Source organism: Chelonoidis abingdonii, chromosome 4 (assembly GCF_003597395.2).
Source record: "Chelonoidis abingdonii isolate Lonesome George chromosome 4, CheloAbing_2.0, whole genome shotgun sequence".
Classification (NCBI taxonomy): domain Eukaryota; kingdom Metazoa; phylum Chordata; order Testudines; family Testudinidae; genus Chelonoidis; species Chelonoidis abingdonii.
In genome coordinates, this window is record NC_133772.1 from 101,479,878 (window position 1) to 101,502,241 (window position 22,364).

The 22,364-nt window shown below is 40.9% G+C and overlaps 1 protein-coding gene across 1 annotated transcript; it reads left to right on the plus strand.

Annotated features, from left to right (window-relative positions):
- The first annotated feature begins 18,683 nt into the window (after window positions 1-18,683).
- On the plus strand, window positions 18,684-21,364 carry FOXG1 (forkhead box G1). The gene has a single exon (XM_032796641.1). The coding sequence runs from the start codon at window positions 19,067-19,069 to the stop codon at window positions 20,453-20,455; it is 1,389 nt and encodes a 462-aa protein (XP_032652532.1). The 5' UTR covers window positions 18,684-19,066; the 3' UTR covers window positions 20,456-21,364.
- The last annotated feature ends 1,000 nt before the right edge of the window (window positions 21,365-22,364 follow it).

Sequence of the window (22,364 nt, forward strand, 5' to 3'; positions counted from 1 at the left end):
CGCCGGGGAGATGTTTATTGCTGTATATTTGAAACGTCCCAATAGTTTTCAAATGATTGGTTATTTTTACAAAGCAGTGCAAATACCTCGATTAAAATAGTTCGCTTGAGGAAACAAAAAAGTAACTGTGGTTACAGACTTTATAATGGTTAACCTCTCTGCCTCCCTTTCTCTATAAAATATAGCTGAAAACGATAGCACCAGTCTGGTGGAGCTATCATGAGGATTAATTAACTAACATATTTGAAGCGCTTTATATACATTCCAGATATTATTGGTAGAAGTGGGTATTAATTGGCTAGCACTCAGCCCTGCACATCTGCAACCAAATTTACCATTGAGCTGTGGTTCTATAGAATCTGAGTGTCCTTCCTTTTGCTACCCAAGATTTTGGGAGTACTGGAAAGTATTTGAAGATGTGGTGGGTCTTTTTCATCTCTAGCTATTATGAGTCTATAATGGCCTGGCTTTCCGGAGAAAGTAAAAATGTTGGTCCCAACCTACTGACCTAGGTCCACTAGATTTGGGATAAGTGGCACCAAAAGTGGAACCATGAACCAGGTTCTCTCATCCATGGCTAGCCCTGGGAAGACCCATATGGATAGCTTTATGGGAGTCCTTAATGCTTGCGTTCTGAAGAAGCTGTCCTGCCCGGAGGAAGCAGGCACAGTGTATTGTAGAGGAGTGAGGCCTCCCCACAAATTCATGAGCATCCTCCTGTCTGAGGTTCACCTTCTCTATGGAGCCCCAGGATCTGCTAGGTTGGGAAGCTGACTCTCTCAGTTTTCTGGTCCGTCTGCCTCCTTCCCAAGGATTTCTTTTCTGAAAGGGGGCCTGGAGGGCTGGAGGGAAGGTGGTCTAGCCACCTACAATAGTTAAATGAGGTCCCATACATCACTCTATAGAGCTCTCCAATTGAGACCCTCAGATTAATTGTTGGAATATCATTTACGCGTATCTCTGTATGTTTTCTGTATAAGCCACGCCTCCTCTCTGTAAGGGGAAAGGAATTGAAGTAAAGCAAGCTGGTGTTTGCATCAGGGAACGAGAAGAGATGGGGTACGCACGTTTCCATTACTTATATGCAAGGCCATGTTAAGAACTAGTTATGTTTAAACGCAATTCCTTAGGCTAGTTTACTCTGACACTGTGTCCCTTTTATCAGTGTAACAGAACCCGAGGAAATAGCTTGGAGAGCTCAATAACTGTAAATACGCCACACTTTTTAAAACTTCGACTGTAGGTTTTCCTCTATCCATGGCTCAAAGACACTAAAGGATGGAGAAATGGGGGACAGATAATGTACATTCCTGAGGATACATATGAAGCTCTGGCAGTAGGGGTAAATATTCAATAAAGATTTTAGAGACTAGGGAACAATGAAGAAGCATATTTCGGAGTCTCCAAGGCATGGACCATTTTTTTTCAGCTTCCTAAGATGTTCCACTCTCACACTGAGGGAGTCAGGTCTCCAGAACTGCTTTGCCTTTCCCATTCACGCAAGGTAGAGATAAAGGATTTTAATTTAAGACAAATATCTAAGAGAATTGGAGCGGAATACGATCCTTACAGCAATATTTGGCTGCCTTTTGTAACGGAACACCGGCCCGTTCCAAATTCTACAGCTGTAGAAAATGTTCCAGTCCCATTGCAAAGGGTTGATCATTTTTATACAACCCGAAATCAAACGCTGGACTTGTGTTTGGCCGCTGACTTTAGCTCCAAGTTCAGAGTCTTAATCTTTAAATTGAAATATGTTTATTTGATAATATGTCAAAGTAAGAATCGATGTATTTTGTAATACAGTTTTATATCAGGCGTGTTTTATTTGTAGGAATCTTCGATCTGTGTAGGGTCATTTTCCATTTCTTGTCCGTTGCAAGCACGAAGAACGCTCTTGGCAGTTACCTAACCTGTGACACTGATGACCACAATCGTTTTGGTTAAAATAAAAGCTGAAACACCAGAAAAGCAGGGCAATTCAAAGCTGACTCTGCATCTGCAGCAAGGAAGTGTTACCTTGGTACCACGTGCTCTTCTAAATGCAATCTTTGACACACACAAAAAATTGAATTGTGTCTTTTGTTATTCCCCCACTTCCCCGTCTTCGAGGTGACCCTGATGCATGAATGTGAAAGCCTTATTATCATCCCTGTAGAAATCCTAACTTGGCTTGTACTTCTCTGACTTTGTCACTACTCTTTTCTTACACTTGGCGCTTCGAACTGTGTCTAACAAATTAGTGAAGCTAGCAAGCCTTAAAGCAGATTACTGCTGGACAGAAGAGGATAAAAGAGAGTGCAGCGCACAGCTCTGCCTTGAGAATATAAAATGAGTTCTAGTAATAACATACTAGGTGGGAGAATATGAAAATAATCTATTCGCATAGGAAATACTACTCAGGATATGGAGACGCGGCAACCGAAATGTATTCTGCTTTTCTTTTTTCTCCAGTTTGTAACACTTCTCTTATTTTTTTAAAGAGGCCAAACAAATACGTAATTATTTTGATGGTTACATATTTTCGGGGTTAGTACCTACCATAGTCCCTCCATTGTTTTAAATTAATATCACACGTAAGAAGCATATGAGAACATTAGTCAGGAAAAAGGTCTAAAGGGTCACGTAAAATAATGTTGCTTTCGTTCGCTTAATTTATCTGTGTTTGATTTTTACGTGTTGGTATCATGATTGCAATGATCGGGAAATACACCAACTGTGAAATCAGTGCTTTGACTAGGAAAATAGCTGTTATTACTTGCACTCCCCTATAAAGATTGTTTTTAAAATAACATTTGATTGCTCTGTTTTTCATTAATGGAAACTCTGTTTCCACTTGAGCAAGAGCATTTTTAACGAAAAAAGTCATGAAAATTAAAAAAAATTAAGAGTGCCTTAAAGTAAGGTGATAGTGGAATTAGACTATTGCCCTAGTAAGTAGAAGTGGCATAATAACTCTTATGTGTATTGCACGCAGGTGTTTTCTGTTTGTAAAGTATGACAACGCCAAACCTGATTAGAAATTTAATGTTTTTAGAATACACTGAAGATGTGTTACCAAAATCAAAAGTAGGCTTTGGGGTTGTCTATAGGAAACCCCGGCTTGAGAAACCACCACAATCCAATTAGAGAAAGCCCTTACTTTGCGCGTTGTGTTAAACTTGCATAGCTGCGACATAACAATCAGACCTCTGAGACCCATAGTAGCTGCTTTAGGAATTGTCAAGAGAAAGGTTTGCTATTTGAATCCGAAATCATTTAGAGGCTCATTCGGCAGAAATTCAGTCTCTGGTTATGACAGAATGGGCAGGCAGTATCTTTGAGTCTGATTCGTAGTGCATGGGTCCTCAGTGGACTAAAAACCCTAGAGCATTGCGATCGAGATCTGGATCTTCCCTGCACGTGATGGAATGGGAAGGGATTACTTCCAGGGAGGGACCCCGCTAACGTTGCTCTAAAGTAATGGCTGGCAACAGAAAGAAAAACAAATCTAAGTAGCCATCACTTAAGACCCTGTCTAGCCTCAGATGCTGAAGTGTCAGTTGCGTTAAGTTACTAATATGTGGCTGTGATTATCCCAACAGTTCTGGGGGCAAAGATTGCTTCCCAGTTACCAACTGAGATAGAGAGAGAGAGAGAGATTTTAGTAATCCTAGTCTCTTTAGTAATCCTAGTCCCTTTGGAAAGTTATCTCTGTTGCTTTAAGAAATTCATTTGAAAAGAATCGACTACGCAGTCCTCACGCCGCAAAGCTCTCAATCGCTATCCGAGTCTATGGGAAATTTCCTTGGGCCCGGATGACTAAATAGGGCGTTTTGTATTGTTTTGTTGTTATGATATAGTTTAATTCAGCAACGTAGCTGACTCTCAATCCACGTGTAAATCCAGTTCCAGTTTATTTTACTCACAAGGGCAAGTGCTATTGACTTCAATAGGGTTATGCTAGCGAGTAGATGCAAGCAGGATTTGACCCGTAGTATAATCTGCAATAAACAGTCACCTAAGGCCGTTTCGAACATATTTTGTTATGAATATGCTCCAGGACGTGACGATCCTGTACATTTTGTTCCACACTTTTGTCCAAAAGAAACCGGGGGCTGGGACTAACACAGCTTTAGCCTTGGTGAAATCCGTCACACTGGTTCGCCCACATCATCACTCCGCAGCAGAATACCAACGAATTTACTGATTCCCTTTCATTCCACAGACCAAACGGGACCCCTCTTGAGTTATCAGAGGCTCAGCAATATTTCTCTGTATCCATGGCTGCGGCACCAGGTTGCCAATACAGCAAGTTTATCAGCTGGAATATTAGACGGTGAAATCTAGCTGCTGCTCTGGGAAATGGGGAACTGGGGGGGGGGGAGCAAATTGCATATCTCAGCTTTTAGCAGCGTTATTTGCCAAGGGTTCCAAGCAGGGCGAAGTAGGAGCCTTTGGCTTCTTCCTAAAGGAATCTCGGAGTATAAATTGGAGCTCTGTCTGTTTGCCGCCAAGTACCTCTCTTTAGAATATGTTCACATTAGGTATGATAATAATAATAACAACAAGCGTGGAGAATAATGAGACAGGAGCGCGTTTGACAGTGTGTGAGAAACTCAAATACAGCTGCATTGGCTTTGTCTTTGGTTCACTCACTTCTCCACATTTAGTTCCCTCGGATAGACAGACAGCGAGGAGAGGAAACTGAGTGCAGCATGACAATGAGTTTTGTAAATAGCAAATGGAAGGATTTGATTTTTCTCTCCCCCCACCTCCCACTCCGGGGTTGGTTTTACCCGCGATCCAAATAACCTTCCTCACAGAACGCTACAAAGAAGAGAATGTGCTGGGAGGGAGGGAAGGAGGGGGGGGGTCATAATTGCAGGTTCCCTTTGGAGTTGGAGTTAAAACGCTGATGGAGCTTGTTGCAGAGGAAAGGTACAGAGGCCGCCTCAGCTCAGGCTTCTCAGGAAGGCGGTGTTGTTATTGGTGGGGGGTTACTTACAGTCAGCTCTCGAAAGCACTCAGAGCTGGGAACTTTGGGCTCCACTCTATAGTCCTGCACGCCACGCTCCGGGATCGGGCCCTTGCTCGTTGAACTGGGCGCAAATATCTTGTCTCTCTAGTGAGCGCCCTGAATTAGGGCGTACGCTGGGTTCGGTCTTCAGGGGCGACACATATTTTTAGCTTTGCATTTTTAAAAGCTAAAATACTGTCGTTGTGAGGGTAACTTTGTTTTCAACTTGGTAAAGTAAGGCAAACAGGTGAATACCGGAATATCGCTTCCCATGCGTTAGGTCTCTCGGTTAACATCAGCACAGGCATTCGGTTTAGTTCAGTGCTCCGCTTTGTGGCAAAGCATCTGAAAACCGAATTACGATTAATCATTTGTGTCTTTCAGACTCCATGACCCCACTCCCTTACTCAATTCATACAGCAACCTGTTTTCGAATCCCTTCTTAATTCAGTTTATTTAAAAAGTATATTCTTTCCCTTTGTCTCATTCTCTCACACACAGACCATTGTCAAGGTAAATATATATTTGCAGAGCATAAATTGTTCAGAACTTTCTCTGCTTTATTACTGAAGTAGTAAACAGCCTCCTGATGATGGGACTGTCTTTTGATCGCCTTTAAACTGTCCGTCTAGTGCGGGTTATTTCCTAGTTTGCTGATCTCTTCAGGGCCCATGATCATTTTCTTCTTTCATTCTGTATCCGTATGGTGCTGTAGTTCTAGCAGCTGGATCAGCTCTGGCTAGCACTTAACGTGATGCAGAAATAGCCCCTAAAGTTAGAACAACTGCAGTTCCCATTTGCCCTCTCCCTTGCGCTCTGCACAGCAGAGGCTATTGTGCCTTCCCTGAATTGCTGAGTTTGTCTGAGCATGCCAGTAACTACCTTTCTGGACTTCTTTATCCATTGTGTTTTCAAATGGCCATTCAAAGCCTTCTCTTTTGCTGCTATTGCAACCTCTATTCACGAAAAAGAACTGAAGACAGATGCAGAGTTTCTTAACTTTTGGGGTGGGAAGCATAAGGAAGATGTAAAAAGTGCTATCGCGAAAGGAAATGTCTTAAAATCCAGTAGAAATCTGCCAAGTTCCTTGCAATGCAACCAATGAAACTTCAATAATAGAATAAAAAGGGGTTGGGGGGTTTCTTTATTGTTTTGTTTTGCTAGCTTGTTTTTGTTTTATTCTGTTTGCCATTAAATCGATACACCCGACAAGGTCTGCCGAAGGGGAAAGATTATTTGAGTTGTTAATGAGAGCTGACACTAATACTTAAATAGGATGATTTCATTTAGTCAAGAATGCGTCAAATTTTCCTATTTTCTTACAACTAGCAGAAAGTTACCATTATACACTTTGTGTAATCGTTTTAACGATGCCTCCACTTAACTGTTACACCTGGGAAATATAGGTGATTCCTTAATCGGTCTTGATTCTTTTTTTTAATGTAGATCTTTTGCATGGAAAGGGAGAAATAGATGTGTGAGTATTTAAAATATTCTTTGAAATGTCTTGATTACAGAAATACCTCAATGCAAAAATACCCTAAAACGGTAAGCGCGAAAGCTATTACATTTATAGAGGTTGGGGGGGCAGACGTTAGTTAGCTTGTACCGAAAACTTTGGAACATCTGCATAAAGAAGTTCCTAATGCTTAGAAAATCTGAGGCGAAATCTTTTAAGAAGTTTGTCTTCGTTCTGCAAATGGCAAAAGAGCCTATGCATGGATCTTCACTAAACTTCATTGGCAGATTTATTAATCTAACAGGTCGTGAAGAAACGGGGTCCATGTGCTACTTTGGAAAGTAGGTATCATCATTTCTTACGAAAAGAAATCTGGGCTTCAGTGAATACACGGCCGAAGCGCATAGAATTCAAACGCTGCAGTTGCGCGTTTCTGTCACGAGATGTCGCTGATGCAGTTCAGATCACGGTTGCAGGTTTTTGTTTTATTTTAACTGCGCTTTAACGAAAAGTTATAATGCTATAATGAAAGTTCTTGGATCTCCCCAACACAGAAATATTCGATTTGTAACTGATAGGTTAAGCATTTTTCTGAAATAAATTATAATGTTTGAGGCACCAGGTTCCTCTGATTTTTTTTCTCTAGGATTGTTTGCATCCCTGTGAATGTTCTGGCTTTACATTCTTTTTTATTGGTTATTCGAAGTGTTTGAGGGTCCTTGTGTTTCTTACACGTTCGAGCAGCTTGAAAGAAAATGATAAAATTGGTCACCGCTTATAGTCAGTCATTATTAAAACACGGGAGGGTGCGATCTCAGAAGGGGTTTAAAACAAACGCTTGCCAATAATAGGAGAGGCAGCTGATGTGAATTTCCTCCACATAAGACATGCACTGGTGGAAGTTTACAAACGGGGAAAGGGGGAGTGGGGTAGCTAAAGATCTCAGTTCCTCCAGAGTCGGGATTTAGGGTCTCTTGTAGGGGATATTTGTGGAGTAACTCTTTGTAACCTGTGCTTTGACTGCCTTAAGAGGGGAAAACTCACACACCAGATGAAATTATTGGCATCAAAGAGTGGAGAAACAAGGGCTCCCATTAAAAAGTTGTTAGACTTACCCCCTCTCCACCAGTCTCCTCCCCTTTTCTCCACCCCAAAAGGTTGTGTCCTGTAAATAAAGGAAACGGTGCACAAATCCATGGCTGCCCCTGGGAAAGGCTCGAAAGATGAGTATTTTTGTTGTGTTAAGTGGTCGGCATTAGCAGCCTAAACACGTAGAAAAAGGCTAACATCTGCGGTTTAATAAAATGCAGACACGAAATGATAGACCTGTTAGTTCAAATGGGAGCCACTAGCATGGCTCATAACAAAAAGAAACGTAACCACCAGGTTCACTGTTGTTTGTTGGCGAGTGAGGGCTGGGAACCTCCCTCCTTAACATTTTGTTAAGTTTTTAAAAAATCAATATTTTTTGCAAAGTCTGTCTGTTTTAAACATTCACTATCTTTAGACAAGAGTGGAATAAGTATGAGCAACGTTGGCCATTCTTCGTCTATTAAGGATCAGCTGGGGAAACAGACACAAATAGTCTGAAAAAAAAATTTTTTAAACCAGGTTTCAAAATAATACACTCCTCTAACTAAAAACAATTATTGTCTCAATTGTTGAACGTTTTACCTTTGCCTTATAACACTCTGATGTAAAATTTAATCCACAACTTAAATTTCAAAAGCCATCTATGCCCCGGGTCTGAAACAAATAAATTCAGACACGTGTGATGCTTTATTTGTAAACTTGTACCAACGAATTGCACGTTCCAGGTGAAATATGTAATTGAATCTTAGGGACTCATTTCAGTCCGGGGATCAATATGGTACTCCCCAAACTGGAGTCAATGGATGCTCCCGGCAATGCAGGATGGACTCTTCATGTAGTAATCATCACTAAAAAGGAGAAAATATTTGGCAAGAAAGATAAATAAATAGGTAGATTGTTCTGATCGGAGGCAATCGGAATAAGGAAACTCTTGAATGTTTCCGTAAATTCTCCTGGTGTGTTATAATGTTTGAACTATGGTGTTTGAATCACATTACTAAGGTCTTGCGTGTAAACCAACTCCACGGGTTTATTTGTATGGTCAAAATATTAAGCGCCACTCTTTCTCCTTCTCTGGATTTCTCAGCAAGGGCTCAGAACTGAGCAGACACAACTGAACTGTACCCATAACTACTAAGCAATGGGGACAAAGTATTTATTGCCTAAATAGATTAGTCTGTTGATAGGGTAGCTGGTATTTTTTATATATCAAAGAGTAAATACATTAAAGGCAAAGCAATATTAGTTTTCATATGACACAATCATTGCATAGGCTGCCTTCAATCACTTTTTTGTTTTGTTTTGGTCTGGTTTTTTTGTTTTTCTTTTGGGGTCTCCTTAGAATTCTTCCACGCTCATCATCACGTATAGAAACCTGGACAGTGTAACCTGCATTTCTAGCGACTGATTGAACAATCCTTAAATACACCAGTTTCTGATAACAAGACAAAAGTAGTTCTTCAAGGAAAATTAAAAAAAAATCTTCACATCTCCCACAGGCCTAGAAGAGGCCTCCTGTAAGAGGATTCCTAGATCATGTCATCAGTTAACAAACTGAATCGGAAGAAGCAAATATTGTGATCATTGTTATGGGTAAAATCGGAGCAGAATGTATAGAGGAATATTAGCTTTGAGTTTTGAAGTAATCAGTGATTAGATTTGTGTTAAGCATAAAGATCTTTTCCTGTAGATGGCGTCCTTTGAACACCGAGTAACCATTAATAATGTAGCGCAGGGAGGCTGTATTAAGCTTGGGGTAGTAAAATAATTAATATTCTTTTTTAGATATTTATTTATTGCGAGGGAAAAGTCATTGATTTCTCATAGGCAAAAGTGTGTTTCTCCTTCACATGGACGCAAATAAAAACTGTTTGAATAAATAAGTTGTTTCTGAACATTTTGTTGTCAAAGTGTTAACTGTTCCCGTCATTTTTATTCAAACACTAACATGATTACAGCCAATTATATATTCACCAGTGTTCTTTATTTTAGAGTAATTGTACTTGTCACTAATAAAACAGAGGCATAATAGATCGCTACTATTCTGGATTTTAAAGCAATTTTCTGTAATTTGATTGAATTATACATCGTCTCTGCTACTTTTTTATTATTTCTATATTTTGGAATCCTATTTTCTGGAAAATTGCAGCTCTCTTCCTGTTTTGCTGTGTCTGAAGTAATGTACCTTTCTCTCAGTTTTATAAATAGAGCCTCGTCCCTTCTGAAATGAGGAAAACCATCTATTTCAGTAGTAAATCCTTAAAGATTTTGGTCTTAAAATCTGAGAGTCCAGAGGAACGCATATACAGTACCAGGGTACTTTGCTCAATGTGGTGCTCTGTCGTACGAGAAGGCAATGCACAAACAGAAAAATGTTCCATGCATAATAGGGTTTGATCACTTTATTGTAATGATTTTGTTGTGCTTCTTGGGCTTCAAAACAGAGGAACATGTCCAGACAAGCAGTTCAGTTTTTAATATTTATCAAGGGAGAATAGGTATAGACACAGTGCAACAGAAAAATATAACGCCAATTACATTCCTCCAAGCAATCAGAGCAATTATCTGTATACTGTTCGTATATTCTTTTTGGTGTCGATTACAGGTAACAAGTCCAAGAAGTACTTGAATATCTTTAGGTATAGACTATAGATAGATAGACACACAAATGAACTGTTCACGTATGGAAATAACGCATTAGAAAGATGCAGCGCTCTCGGTTATTTCGCACAGCATTGCTGCAATATGCAGAGGCATACAGATAGTTTTACAAATAAATCAAGATCTTAACACAATAAGCAACGCTCTGTAATAAGCTGATGCCAGAAAAAGCTCGAAGAATGATACAAAGACTCTCACTCTCAGCTGAATTTCATATGACAAAATATGTATCCACAACATAAAAAAGTTGAACATGATTTGCAAATTGTTAGAATATGTGAAATGGTATTGCTTATATATTCTTAGAATGGCCAGACCTGAAGGTAGTCATTGTTTCCAATTCTTTGCATCTGAAAGTAAAAATAAGCATAGTCATTTACAATCTAGGTTGCTTAATTAAGCCAGTTAGTTGTATATAATCTATAGCTGGTGGCTTCCATCTATGATAACATCTCATTTATTTATTGCCGATCTACTACAGTATTATGATATATAATCAGAAAGATTATTTGTATCCATCATGAGGAAAAAAGAAATACTATCTATTTCTAAACTAATATAGTTTTATTCAATTATTATTTGGAACTTTTTCTGAACATATAAATCTTCATACTATCCCATGATTATTGGTGTTTGGAACTAAAACCAGAAAATATTTTCCAATACGCTCCTTTTACTAATATTTTGTCAGTACCCAAAGGGGGAGCAGTTTATTTGCTTGAGTTTCCTGAGCTACCAAGTTTTTTTTAGATATTTATGTCTCAATTAAAAATAACAGCATTCAACATTATTTTCCAAAAACTCCCTGAGAAACACAACCAGTGCCTGTGTGCGTATGTGCGTGTGCCCCATCTGAAAGGTGGAGAGGAGAAAACACACAAAGGAGAAAGGTCTCTGGAGAATTGTCTCTTTCAATATTTTCCTCTCTACATTGTCATTGCATGGAAAGTCTGTCTGCAGCCGCTTCGCTTTGTTGGACAAATTAACGTCAAGACAAAACTACAAACTCATGTCTTTAGCGAAGCACAGTCCATGCTTGGTGGGAGGGACGCAAACGGGATTTAACTTGTTACCAGTAATTTTTGTTTGCTTGCTTTTTGTGTGTTTGTGCTAGGGATTGAAAGAGAACAATTCAGGAAGCAAAGCAAAAACAAAACAAGAGTACAAAAAAAGTAGGCTCTGTATGAAAGACATATCATGTTATTAAAAAAAATAAATGAAGACACCCACTGTTATGGGATGGTACCAGCCTTTCCCAAATAAACGTATTTAACAATGATAGCAGTTAGGATAAGGCAAAAAGAGTCTTTCCATCACCACCCCCACATCCCGAAGAAAGGAAGAAAACATGGAAACCGTTCTGCCCAATATAAAGTGTATTAATAACAATGTACAAACAAAGTCAAATCCTAGGAGCCTTACTCACGCAAATAGTCCCAAGAGGCAATCAGGAGTCGGTACGTACACAACTCCAGTCCTTCAAACTAGAGTAACTCCTATCCTGATAACTTGTGATTTACCAGTCACAGTTACCGTATACTGTCTGAAATAGGCACCTTATACAGACGCAGCTCTTTCGTTTGAACCCACAACATAGAGAAAGCTGAAGTTGTATTTGAAAGTGTAGGAGTTTACCTGGCTTGCAAGTGCCGTTTGGGTGCGTGCTTATGTTATCTGTATGTTTTATGTTGTCTGTAGCATGTTGCTATCACTTGGCCGTGAGAAAGAATACTCAGCTTCTCTAGGGCCTTTAAAATCCTGGGTCCATAATTTAGCGTGTCCGATTGAGACTCTTAAGAAAAATCTGTACTCTCTGCTTTGGAGAGAAAGGCGCTGAGCCGTCTCAGCTATGGAACAGCTGTAGCAAATATGGCTAGTTGAAATGACCAAGCATAACGCTAAGAGATCTATGGAACTTCATCTCGCTTCGAAAATTCCCCACCAGTCTATTTTTTGAAAGCGTCAGAATGAAACAACGTGTGTGTGTGTGTGTGTGTGTGTGTGTGTTAAGGGGAGGGGGCTGGGGGACGTGCTATCTATTTCTTTTGAGTTAGCAACAGCTGTAAACGCAAAACATTTATATTTGTCATTTCCAAAATAATACATTTTAGGAGCCTGAAGGTAGCACTTTGAAAGGATTACCGCGTGTGTTTGTTCAAAGGGCAGTCCAGCAGCAGCTAAAGGTCTCGCAGTTGAGCAAATCTTTCTTGCTCCCTTAATTTTCATCATATGTTATCTCCAAGTATTTAATTCAAGATGCTAGCTTAGGCAAGTTTATACATAGTCAGACTTTCCGGCCAAGCAGGTTTTAAGAATCGATCACAGAAGTAAACCGATTTCTTTAAATGTGCAGCATAGCATGCGACTTGAAACCTGCTTACATTTTTCTGTGTATTTTATTATCTTCTACATAGATTCTGGAGATAAAAGTCACTGGTATTTTATTATTATCATTACCATTATCCCTGTATTTCGCCTGTGAGATAGAAAGAACTTTTGCTGTACTATGTGGAGTATATTCAATGTATGCATGTGTTTGTAGACAGATATACACAAAACACTATTGATAGTTCGGATTCTGAAGAAAATTAAATCAATAGCTTAACATTAATGTTAATATTTAATACAAATGTGAGAATATTCTGTCTCAGTTACAAGCAACTCAATAATTGCCAGTTTATGAACACCCAAACACATTAATCTGATAAGACTATGAACGTTTAACATTTCCTGTCGGATTTCTAGCCTTATTTTGATTGGATTGGATTAGATTTAGATTTCTTTCTACTCTGCATACCCGTCGTGGGAAATGTATGCTTTATAATGTTTACTCGTCTCTGTTTCTGTCACCCCTAATTCTATCTTGTTTCACGCTCACAACATCGATAAACGCTTCTGTCCCCGACAGCAATGGTTTCCCATTTCCAAGTTTTCCTCCCGCTAGCATGCGCTAGAAACTGAAATAAGTTTAACGTTAGAGGAACGCTTTAAACATGGTTGATTGCTTTCATTGTTTTAATGCTATCAGTCCTGGAGTTGGATAGGCTCCTCCTTATACAGTATACAGTGCCCTGCTGGCAGTTCTTTCTTTATGGTACTGTGCAGCTTCTCAAAAGATCATCGAATGAGAAATTTAGGTCTCCTTAAAAAATTTAACAACAGAGTAGTTCACCCCTTCGGTGGGAGAGGGGAAGGGGTTGAGGAGGTGAGATTATAAAAAAGTGGGGCCAAGGGGAGAAATCACACAAGTGGCCCAAAAACAACGGGGTAAAAAAAACCTTAAAATGTTTGTATTTAAAGGGTACTTGCAGGGTCTTCGGCACAATATGTGCTGCTCTCCTTAAAGGGGCACTCAGTGCCAATAACCATTAGTCATCCAGCAGGAACTTTTCGTTACAGATCTATCATTAGGGGGAGTTCCCCCGACGTCTCATGAAGAAACCCGGCAGTGGATTTCAAAATGATCCAGTTTGATTCGCTTATTGCCTACGGACCTGCTTCAATAGACTGGAGAGATACTCACCAGAGTTTAAGGAAGTGCCTGGATCGCCCAATGGTCTTTGCAGCATCCATTTCCTCTGCGGATTCCTAGCTTGCATCCGAAGTAGCTCCCAGGCTATCCTTGAAGTTAGCGTTTATGGTACTGTATCTCATATAAGAGGCTCTCCCAGAGAAATTTTTTTCCAGGTTTTCAAGCAAATTTCCCTGTGCCACAATGTTATGATGGAAGGATGCTGAAATGACAGGCCTAGCAGACGCTTGTCTTAATCATCGGCTTCTTAATTTAGTTTTAGTGAGGCGGTTTTGTGTGTGCGTGTGCGCGCAAGAGAAGCGCCTGACAACCTGCAGCTTCCTAATGAGTGACGAGGCAGGGCTGCTGCAGCAAAGTAACACTTCCCTGGTGTGAAGACCTCTCACTGGGAAGTTTAGTTCACTACTGTTCTCGCAAACCTAATCGTATAACCTGTAACCAAAACGCACGGAAGAAGGATACAACACGCTAAATAGAGTAACTTCTAATCATTTAAATATTAGCACCATTACCAGCTGTTAGGGATTAGATGAGAGTTGGCTAGAGAGAGGACACCTATACATTACTGTATATATGTAAAGATATCGGTGTATTATAGTAATTAATCCATCATCTATCTATCTTCAATATGTTTGACACATATTGTTGTTAGAGCATTGCCACGTACACATCTGAAATGTCCTATAAGCAAGATATCAGTGGATGGTTAGGCTGGTTCGCAAGTAGCGCTTAATTTAATTGTTCAGGGAACGTGAAACAAATAAAGGAAGCGTACACCCACCGGGGCAAATATCGAGCGCTTGATTGTATTTAATATGTCATTATTTGGATGTTAAAATCAAGCGTTCTGACTCCTTTCATGGATGCACGATGTCATCGAAGCCCGGTTATTAAACACCCTTTATTCATGGCGGAAGAAACTCTATTTCATTTTTAAGATGTCATTACATTTGACCAGCTTGTAAGCATATGAAGAATACGTTTACACAGTACCTGGATTCATTCGATTCAGGTACGATTTTACCTGGTTCTTTAAAATAAATTAAGAATAAAAGGAGAATGGCCAAACAGAGACAAATAAATAATCGAAGCACTGTATGGAAAGTACTGGTATGCGGAATTTCAGCTAGAATATGTAGTTCAGTCTTTATCCTCTGAATTAGACATTGTTTTCCATTTTCCCATTCTATTCCTTATCAAATGAGTATATCTGTTCAACATGTTAAATTAATGTGTAATAGGTACACCAGGTGAATATACCCCAACAATGAGTCTGCACTGCTGAACGGAAATACACGTCACACAAAGAGCTGAGTAACACTCTTTGCGCCTATTATTCACGTTTGTAGTTCTCGGCTTGCGCAGGTAACACTATTCTTCCCAACTCTTATTCTCAGGTATTCCACATGGGCTTTTAGTTTAGAAAACACTTCCTTTCGAGGCACTCTGAAAATAACTCCTAATCTTGCCATAGTCTTGGGGTCAAGTCACTCAGTCATTCCGTTGTGATCCAGGCAAAGCTGTCACTGAAGCGAATGGGAGCTCTGTCTGGATCAGGTTTAAAAAAAGAGTTTAGGGTTTGGCTATTAGACGAGCACATTCTGCATTTCCAAAGTAAATATCTATATACACAGTTCTATAAACTGAGAATTTTCTGTGGAGGAAAGAATTAGACAGGCCTGTAAGTTAAAGTCCGTCAGAGATAATAATTGATGCGGCTTCTATTACATATACTCTCGTCTCCTGTAAACAATGTATGAAACCGTCAGGGCCTTAGAAAGATACGTCTTACATTTTGGAAGCAGAATTTCCTTTTTAGGGAGAATTGTATACCCTTAGTATTAACAAATAATATAATAAATCCTAAATTTGGGTACAACGCTTTATTCTACAGCCATGACAAATGGCTGGACACTAAATTTAGATTATTAGGCATTTGAAAAGCACGTTTCTCTCGTTATTAAACCCTGGTTCAGAAATGCAATATGACGAAATGTTTATTTTTTTCCCTGCTACATTTTCATCCTCGGTCACAACGCAGCTTTGACCTAAGAAACCCCTCAGAGCATTAAAATTTCAACAAGCGATGTCAGTGTTATGTTATTAAACGACATCTCCTCCAGTTTGCTGCAGAGCAGAGATTTGAATAAAACGTTCAGTGTTAACAAACAATACACACGTTTGGCACTTTGTGTATTAAATGGATCAAAGAGATTTGATAAGGCACAATGCACCATTTACACAGACCTGATTGAGTTAATATAATATCAGCAAATTTTACAGCGAAATGAATCTGTTTCTTTTCTTTGTGTTTAAAACCAGCACAGATTACAAATTTTAATGATCTGAAAATGTTTGGTATACAAAATCATGCTTATTTCAGTATTAGCAAAAACACAAGAAATTTTTCAACACAAACACCCAGCTGTGTCTATTTTAAAAGCAGTTCAATGACAGCTTGCACTTATGAGCATGCAATCAGCTAATTTCGCTTTTTTTTCTTCTGTGTTAATCAACACTTTCCTTCCTGCATATCAGAGTACAAATAGTATAGTTACTCCACATCAGTAAATGTTTACGTAACCTGTCCTTTCTCAAGAATCCGGTTACACAGAATCATTACATGCTAGACAGAGTAAGAAAACGCACTGGGCCCAGCCACCCCTAAAGGATCCCATGCATCATAATAATACTTATTAAATGTACATCATCATTATCATATGCACAGACCTTACCTTTCCTCTGACCCTGTCCTATCAGAGAATCATGTCATAGTCCACACCACAAGTTTTCTGAAGAATTCCAATACATTGGATACAGTGCTGTGCATTGGCATGATTATCATTTGAAACGATTAAGAATAGGAAAATATTTCTTTTTTTAAAAGTTTGATTATTGACTTCAATTTTTTTTGTCAGTAGCGACCTGTTACGAAATAGGATAAATAAATACAATTGTGGTAAGGTCATTCGAGGTTAATCCAATGCACAGAGTTCATGCCATCCCCAGTTGCAATCGTTTATTATTGGCCAATTGTAATTGTTCCTCTCTCTCTCTCTCTCTCTCACTCTCACTCTCTCTCTCTCTCACACACACACACACGTTGTTACCTGAGTTCCATAGGACGAATTGCATGTATTAGAATTGAATTTTTCACATATTTTTACTGCATCGTTCTTTTTTTTCTTTTACCCGCCATAATCCTACAGAAGAAGCACACAAGTGTAAAGTATTTCTGCAGTGATAGAGAGTAAAATGTGAGTTGCTCTTTTTATTGTTTTGTTTTTAATGTGATCCATATGCTTTCCCTCGGTGATATTTTGCCCTTCTGCTTCCTCAGTAAAAAAGCCTGTGTGTTTCAAGCCTAGAGTAAGGAAGGATTTGATCTGGATGAGTAACACTGAATTCCTGTACTCGGGAAATTTTAGCCGTAAACTCACCTCTTTCCCATCATATTTATTTAAAGAACGTTAGTGGGAAAGGAGCGCTACAAGATCATTTCATTTAACCCAGCAGCACCCAACTCATTATTGTCCCAGCCTCTTCTGCCCCCCCCCTTTCCTCCTCCACAGCCAAGAATAAGAACAGCAGAACCACAGCATCACGGATCGCAAAAACAAAGGCCACAAACTGCAACACATAGTGTGTGGATTATTTATATAGCTATTTCATGTATGCATATCTGTACAAGGCCTGCTTTTTATTTCCGGCTGAAAACAAACGCGGTGAAAAGAAGAAAAACCAAACAACAAGAAACGCCATACATTGATGTTCCAAACAAACACCTTCAAGGAAGGAGCATTTCCCGGGGAGAAAGAGTGGTAGGGAACATTTCCCATTTCAAGTGAAACTTTAAAGTGGCAATGAGGCGCAGAGAATGAAATTAAGAAGAGAGGACGTTACAGGCAAATCCTTACAACGTCCATTATTTTCAGTCTTATCTCTCCCCCCTCCACACACACACACACACACACCCCCCTTGTTTTTCTCTCCCCCCCCCCCCATCCTTTTAACTCACACATTTCGGAGATTAACAAACAAGAGAGTAATGGCCCAAACGGCTGCGAGTGTCAAGTGCACCATAATGGGGTGGAAGTAGCCGCAGCTCGTTTCTTCCCCGAAAGGCCGATGTGCAGGACCCCCAGGGCCCCTGGCTCAAGATCACGTCCTATTATCCCTGCTTTCCCCGGAGAGGACAGAGACGCAAGGAGGGTTGTAAGTGAATCTTTCCTTCTCTCCCCCCAAAAGAAACAGCCCCTGCGACATAAAACCAACAGAGCAAAACAAACACACCAAGGAAGGAGGGGAGCAAACCCTCCCAAAACATGTTTCTAACGGAAGCTCCGAAAAATATTTGTACCTTAAAACTGATGTTTTCAAAAGTAAAAACTAATCAACACAAGGGGCCTGCAAGAACACACTGCGCCGTGAGACAGTGCCCCGCTCCGCAAAGTAGTACCTCCCCTCTCCTCTCCCAGCGACTCCACCACCATTGCCTTCCCATGCCCCCTCCCCCGACCTCTCACTTCCTTCTCCTTAACAAAAAAAGGAAAAAGAAAAAATATAGAAACAAACTTTAATTGCTTAGAAAAAATATTGAAGTGTAAAACTAAAAATATCCAATACAGTGGGAAGGGGAAATGTTGGTTGAAGAGGAGCGGAGGATGGGGGAGAGGGAGGAATGAGAAAGGTAAGCCTCCGCGGCGATGCGTCCTTCCCCTGGTATCCCTGCGCGGCGGGGGGCTTTGGCGGTGCTTGGAGGGTGACGGGGGAGCAGGAGGAGGAGAGAGAAGGGATGAGGGAAGAGAAGGAGAGGGGAGTCCTGATTGGCTGGCTCCGGGAGAGACGCTCCTGCACGCCTAGGTTTCTGATTGGGCGACCGGTGGAAAAGGTTAAACCAAAAATTTTTTTACAGCCCTAGCGTGTGTCTGTAGCTCTGAAATTAATTGTGGCTAAAGCTGTCTCTATAGCTGCCTCTGCTGCTCTGCGCCGCCGACCCGCCCGGCTGCCGCTGTCCCCCCCGGGCTCTGGTGGAAGCGGGGGGACCGGGCACCATGCAGGAGTGCTTAGCGGGGCGGTGATTGTGCTCAGTGGCTCCGAGCGGGGATCGGGGTTTGTTTTTCCTCTTCCCTCCCCGGCGGTTCCTGTCCTTGCTACATGCCTTGCCAGCGCCTGCGACTGCGGTCCAACTGCACTGCTGCTGCTCCAGCCCGGGGTGCCGCCACCTCGCTGCCCAGCGCGGCCGCCGCCACCACCTCCACTGCCACCCCGCGCGCTGCTCCCTGGGCCGCTGCAGCAACTTTCCCCCACAGACTAGTGTGTGATGTTGGACATGGGAGATAGGAAGGAAGTGAAAATGCTGCCGAAATCCTCTTTTAGCATAAACAGCCTGGTGCCTGAAGCCGTCCAGAGCGACAACAACCACAACAGCCACAGCCACCACCACAACAGCCACCACCCCCACCACCACCATCACCACCACCACCACCACCACCCGCAGCAGCAGCAGCAGCCCCAGCGAGCTGCCCCGGCCGAGGAGGAAGAGGAGAAGAGCCAGCTCCTCCTGCAGCCCCCCGTGGTGGCGGCGGCGGCGGCCACCACCTCTGGCACCTTGGAGGTGGCCAAGGAGATCCTGCCGGGCAAGGGGGAGCCAGGCTCGGCCGCGGCAGCCGCAGAGCTGGAGGAGAAGGAGAAAGCGGCGGAGGAGAAGAAAGGGGCGGCGGAGGGGGGCAAGGAAGGGGAGAGCGGCAAGGAAGGGGAGAAGAAGAACGGCAAATACGAGAAGCCCCCGTTCAGCTACAACGCGCTGATCATGATGGCCATCCGGCAGAGCCCCGAGAAGCGCCTCACCCTCAACGGCATCTACGAGTTCATCATGAAGAACTTCCCCTACTACCGGGAGAACAAGCAGGGCTGGCAGAACTCCATCCGCCACAACCTCTCCCTCAATAAGTGCTTCGTCAAGGTCCCCCGCCACTACGACGACCCGGGCAAAGGGAACTACTGGATGTTGGACCCTTCCAGCGACGACGTCTTCATTGGGGGGACCACGGGCAAGCTCCGCCGGAGATCCACCACCTCCCGGGCCAAGCTGGCTTTCAAGCGAGGCGCTCGGCTCACCTCCACCGGACTGACATTCATGGATAGGGCTGGATCTTTGTATTGGCCTATGTCCCCTTTCCTCTCCCTGCACCACCCCCGGGCCAGCAGCACTTTGAGTTACAATGGGACCACGTCCGCCTACCCCAGCCACCCCATGCCCTACAGTTCAGTGTTGACTCAGAACTCTTTGGGAAACAACCACTCCTTTTCCGCGTCTAATGGGTTAAGTGTTGATAGACTAGTCAATGGAGAGATACCTTATGCCACTCATCACCTCACAGCAGCAGCTCTGGCCGCCTCAGTGCCATGTGGCTTGTCAGTCCCCTGCTCTGGCACCTATTCCCTAAATCCTTGCTCTGTAAACCTTCTAGCAGGACAGACAAGTTACTTTTTCCCCCATGTTCCTCACCCTTCAATGACTTCTCAAAGCAGCACTTCAATGACGGCTAGGGCAGCCTCCTCCTCCACGTCTCCACAGGCGCCCTCCACTCTCCCTTGTGAGTCCTTAAGACCTTCTTTGCCAAGTTTTACAACAGGACTTTCCGGGGGACTTTCTGATTATTTCACACATCAGAATCAGGGGTCTTCTTCAAACCCTTTAATACATTAACATCCATGGGACCAGACTGTAAGTGAACATTTTACACACATTTGCGTTGTAAATGATAATTAAAAGAAAAACAGAAAAGTCCAGGTATTTTTTATTAAGTCCCCCATTTTCTGTACGTTTGTTCAGTCTTTAGGGTTGTTTATTATTCCAACAAGGTGAGGAATGTCAGCAAGGTGCAATGTGAGGAGATGACATTGTAGACTATGAAGTTTGGAAGTCAAAATTATAGTAGAATGTGTATCTAAATAGTGACTGCTTTGCAATTTTTATTCAAAAGTCTATCCCTAAACCTCCAGATTTTCCATGTTTGCAGTATTATAAGTTATCATGGATATGTTGGTGGATGCAGACCTTGAAAAAATACTAAATTTATTAAAACAATGGAAAAATTAAGATGTAATTTGTATTTAAGCAGAAGTAATAGTAAAAGATGCCCAAGAACTACATTTTGGCCATTGATTATTTTGTCCTTTTCTTTAATGAGCTGATTTTTTGATTTTTGTTTACTTTTAGACCAAAGATTGGGTTTTAGAAAATGCACTCAGTGTACGAAGTAATTTAAAACAACAACATTGTTTCAGCTTGCAGCACTGCCCATTCAAATAAATCAGAAGGGGACAAAATTAATGATTGCCTTCAGTTTGTGTTGTGTATATTTTGATGTATGTGGTCACTAACAGGTCACCTTTATTTTTTTTCTAAATGTAGTGAAATGTTAATACCTATTGTACTTATAGGTAAACCTTGCAAATATGTAACCTGTGTTGCGCAAATGCCGCATAAATTTGAGTGATTGTTAATGTCGTCTTAAAATTTCTTGATTGTGATACTGTGGTCATATGCCCGTGTTTGTCACTTACAAAAATGTTTACTATGAACACACAGAAATAAAAAAATAGGCTAAATTCATATATACTTGACAGTTTTTTGTCTCTTTTATTAAATAGAATTAATATGCAAAAGGCTTTAAAGCTATAGTGAATTCAAAGTGCTAGATAGGTAGGCCCCCATTTTTCACATGCTCCTTTTTTATTAATTTACGTTGTGGTTTTTTTTAAATCTACATTATATATTTTTAAAGGAGCAGGCTATTTAATCAAAAGCTAACCACTAGTTTGTTTTTTTTAAAATCAGAATTCCCTATTGACTTCAATGGGGAGTTCTGCTTAGAAACTTTGTACGATATGGCCCTAGTTACTATACTACGTATTAAATTAAATCCACAGACGTTATACCTTAAGCTTATGTAAATATGTAACTGTATAAAAGAGATCATTTAAATATATATAAAACTTTGTGATAATTTCCAAAACTAATTCAAGGAATAATTCTTCTGAAAGGCTTAATTTTATTTTTAAGTCAATTGAGGACATATAAATGGCTTACATTTCTATATATTTTGTATGAGGTGTTTAATTTCCGTATTTGGCTTATATATGGATAGATGCAGCTAGATGTAATACAGGTGTATACATATAAAATAACAATCCTTCCCTTAAAAAAAAGAAAGAAAAAAAAAGACGGTTCAGGAAGCATATACACTTTTAATGCTGCAAACACGTTTGCTTATAATATTTGTAAAAGTATTCATAGTTTTCAGTCAGAATTCATTGTTCCTATGGCTGTTCCTCTCCTCCCCCCTCCTGCCCGCCCTTCACCGCGATTAAAGAGTCTAATAAAGATCTGCTGAAGTTGCAGTATAGTACAGTGAAAGGTAGTGCTGAAGTGGTCACATGGTATAATGGATTGCATAGCAATGTTTAAGGTTTTCCAAAAAAAATTATCAGTTTAAATTTGAAGCACTAAAATGAATCTTTTACGCATTCTGTCCTCCAGCGATAAATATTCACTGGAACCCCACTATCATATAAAAACGTACGTACGTAAGTATCTTTCATTTGATGGAGAA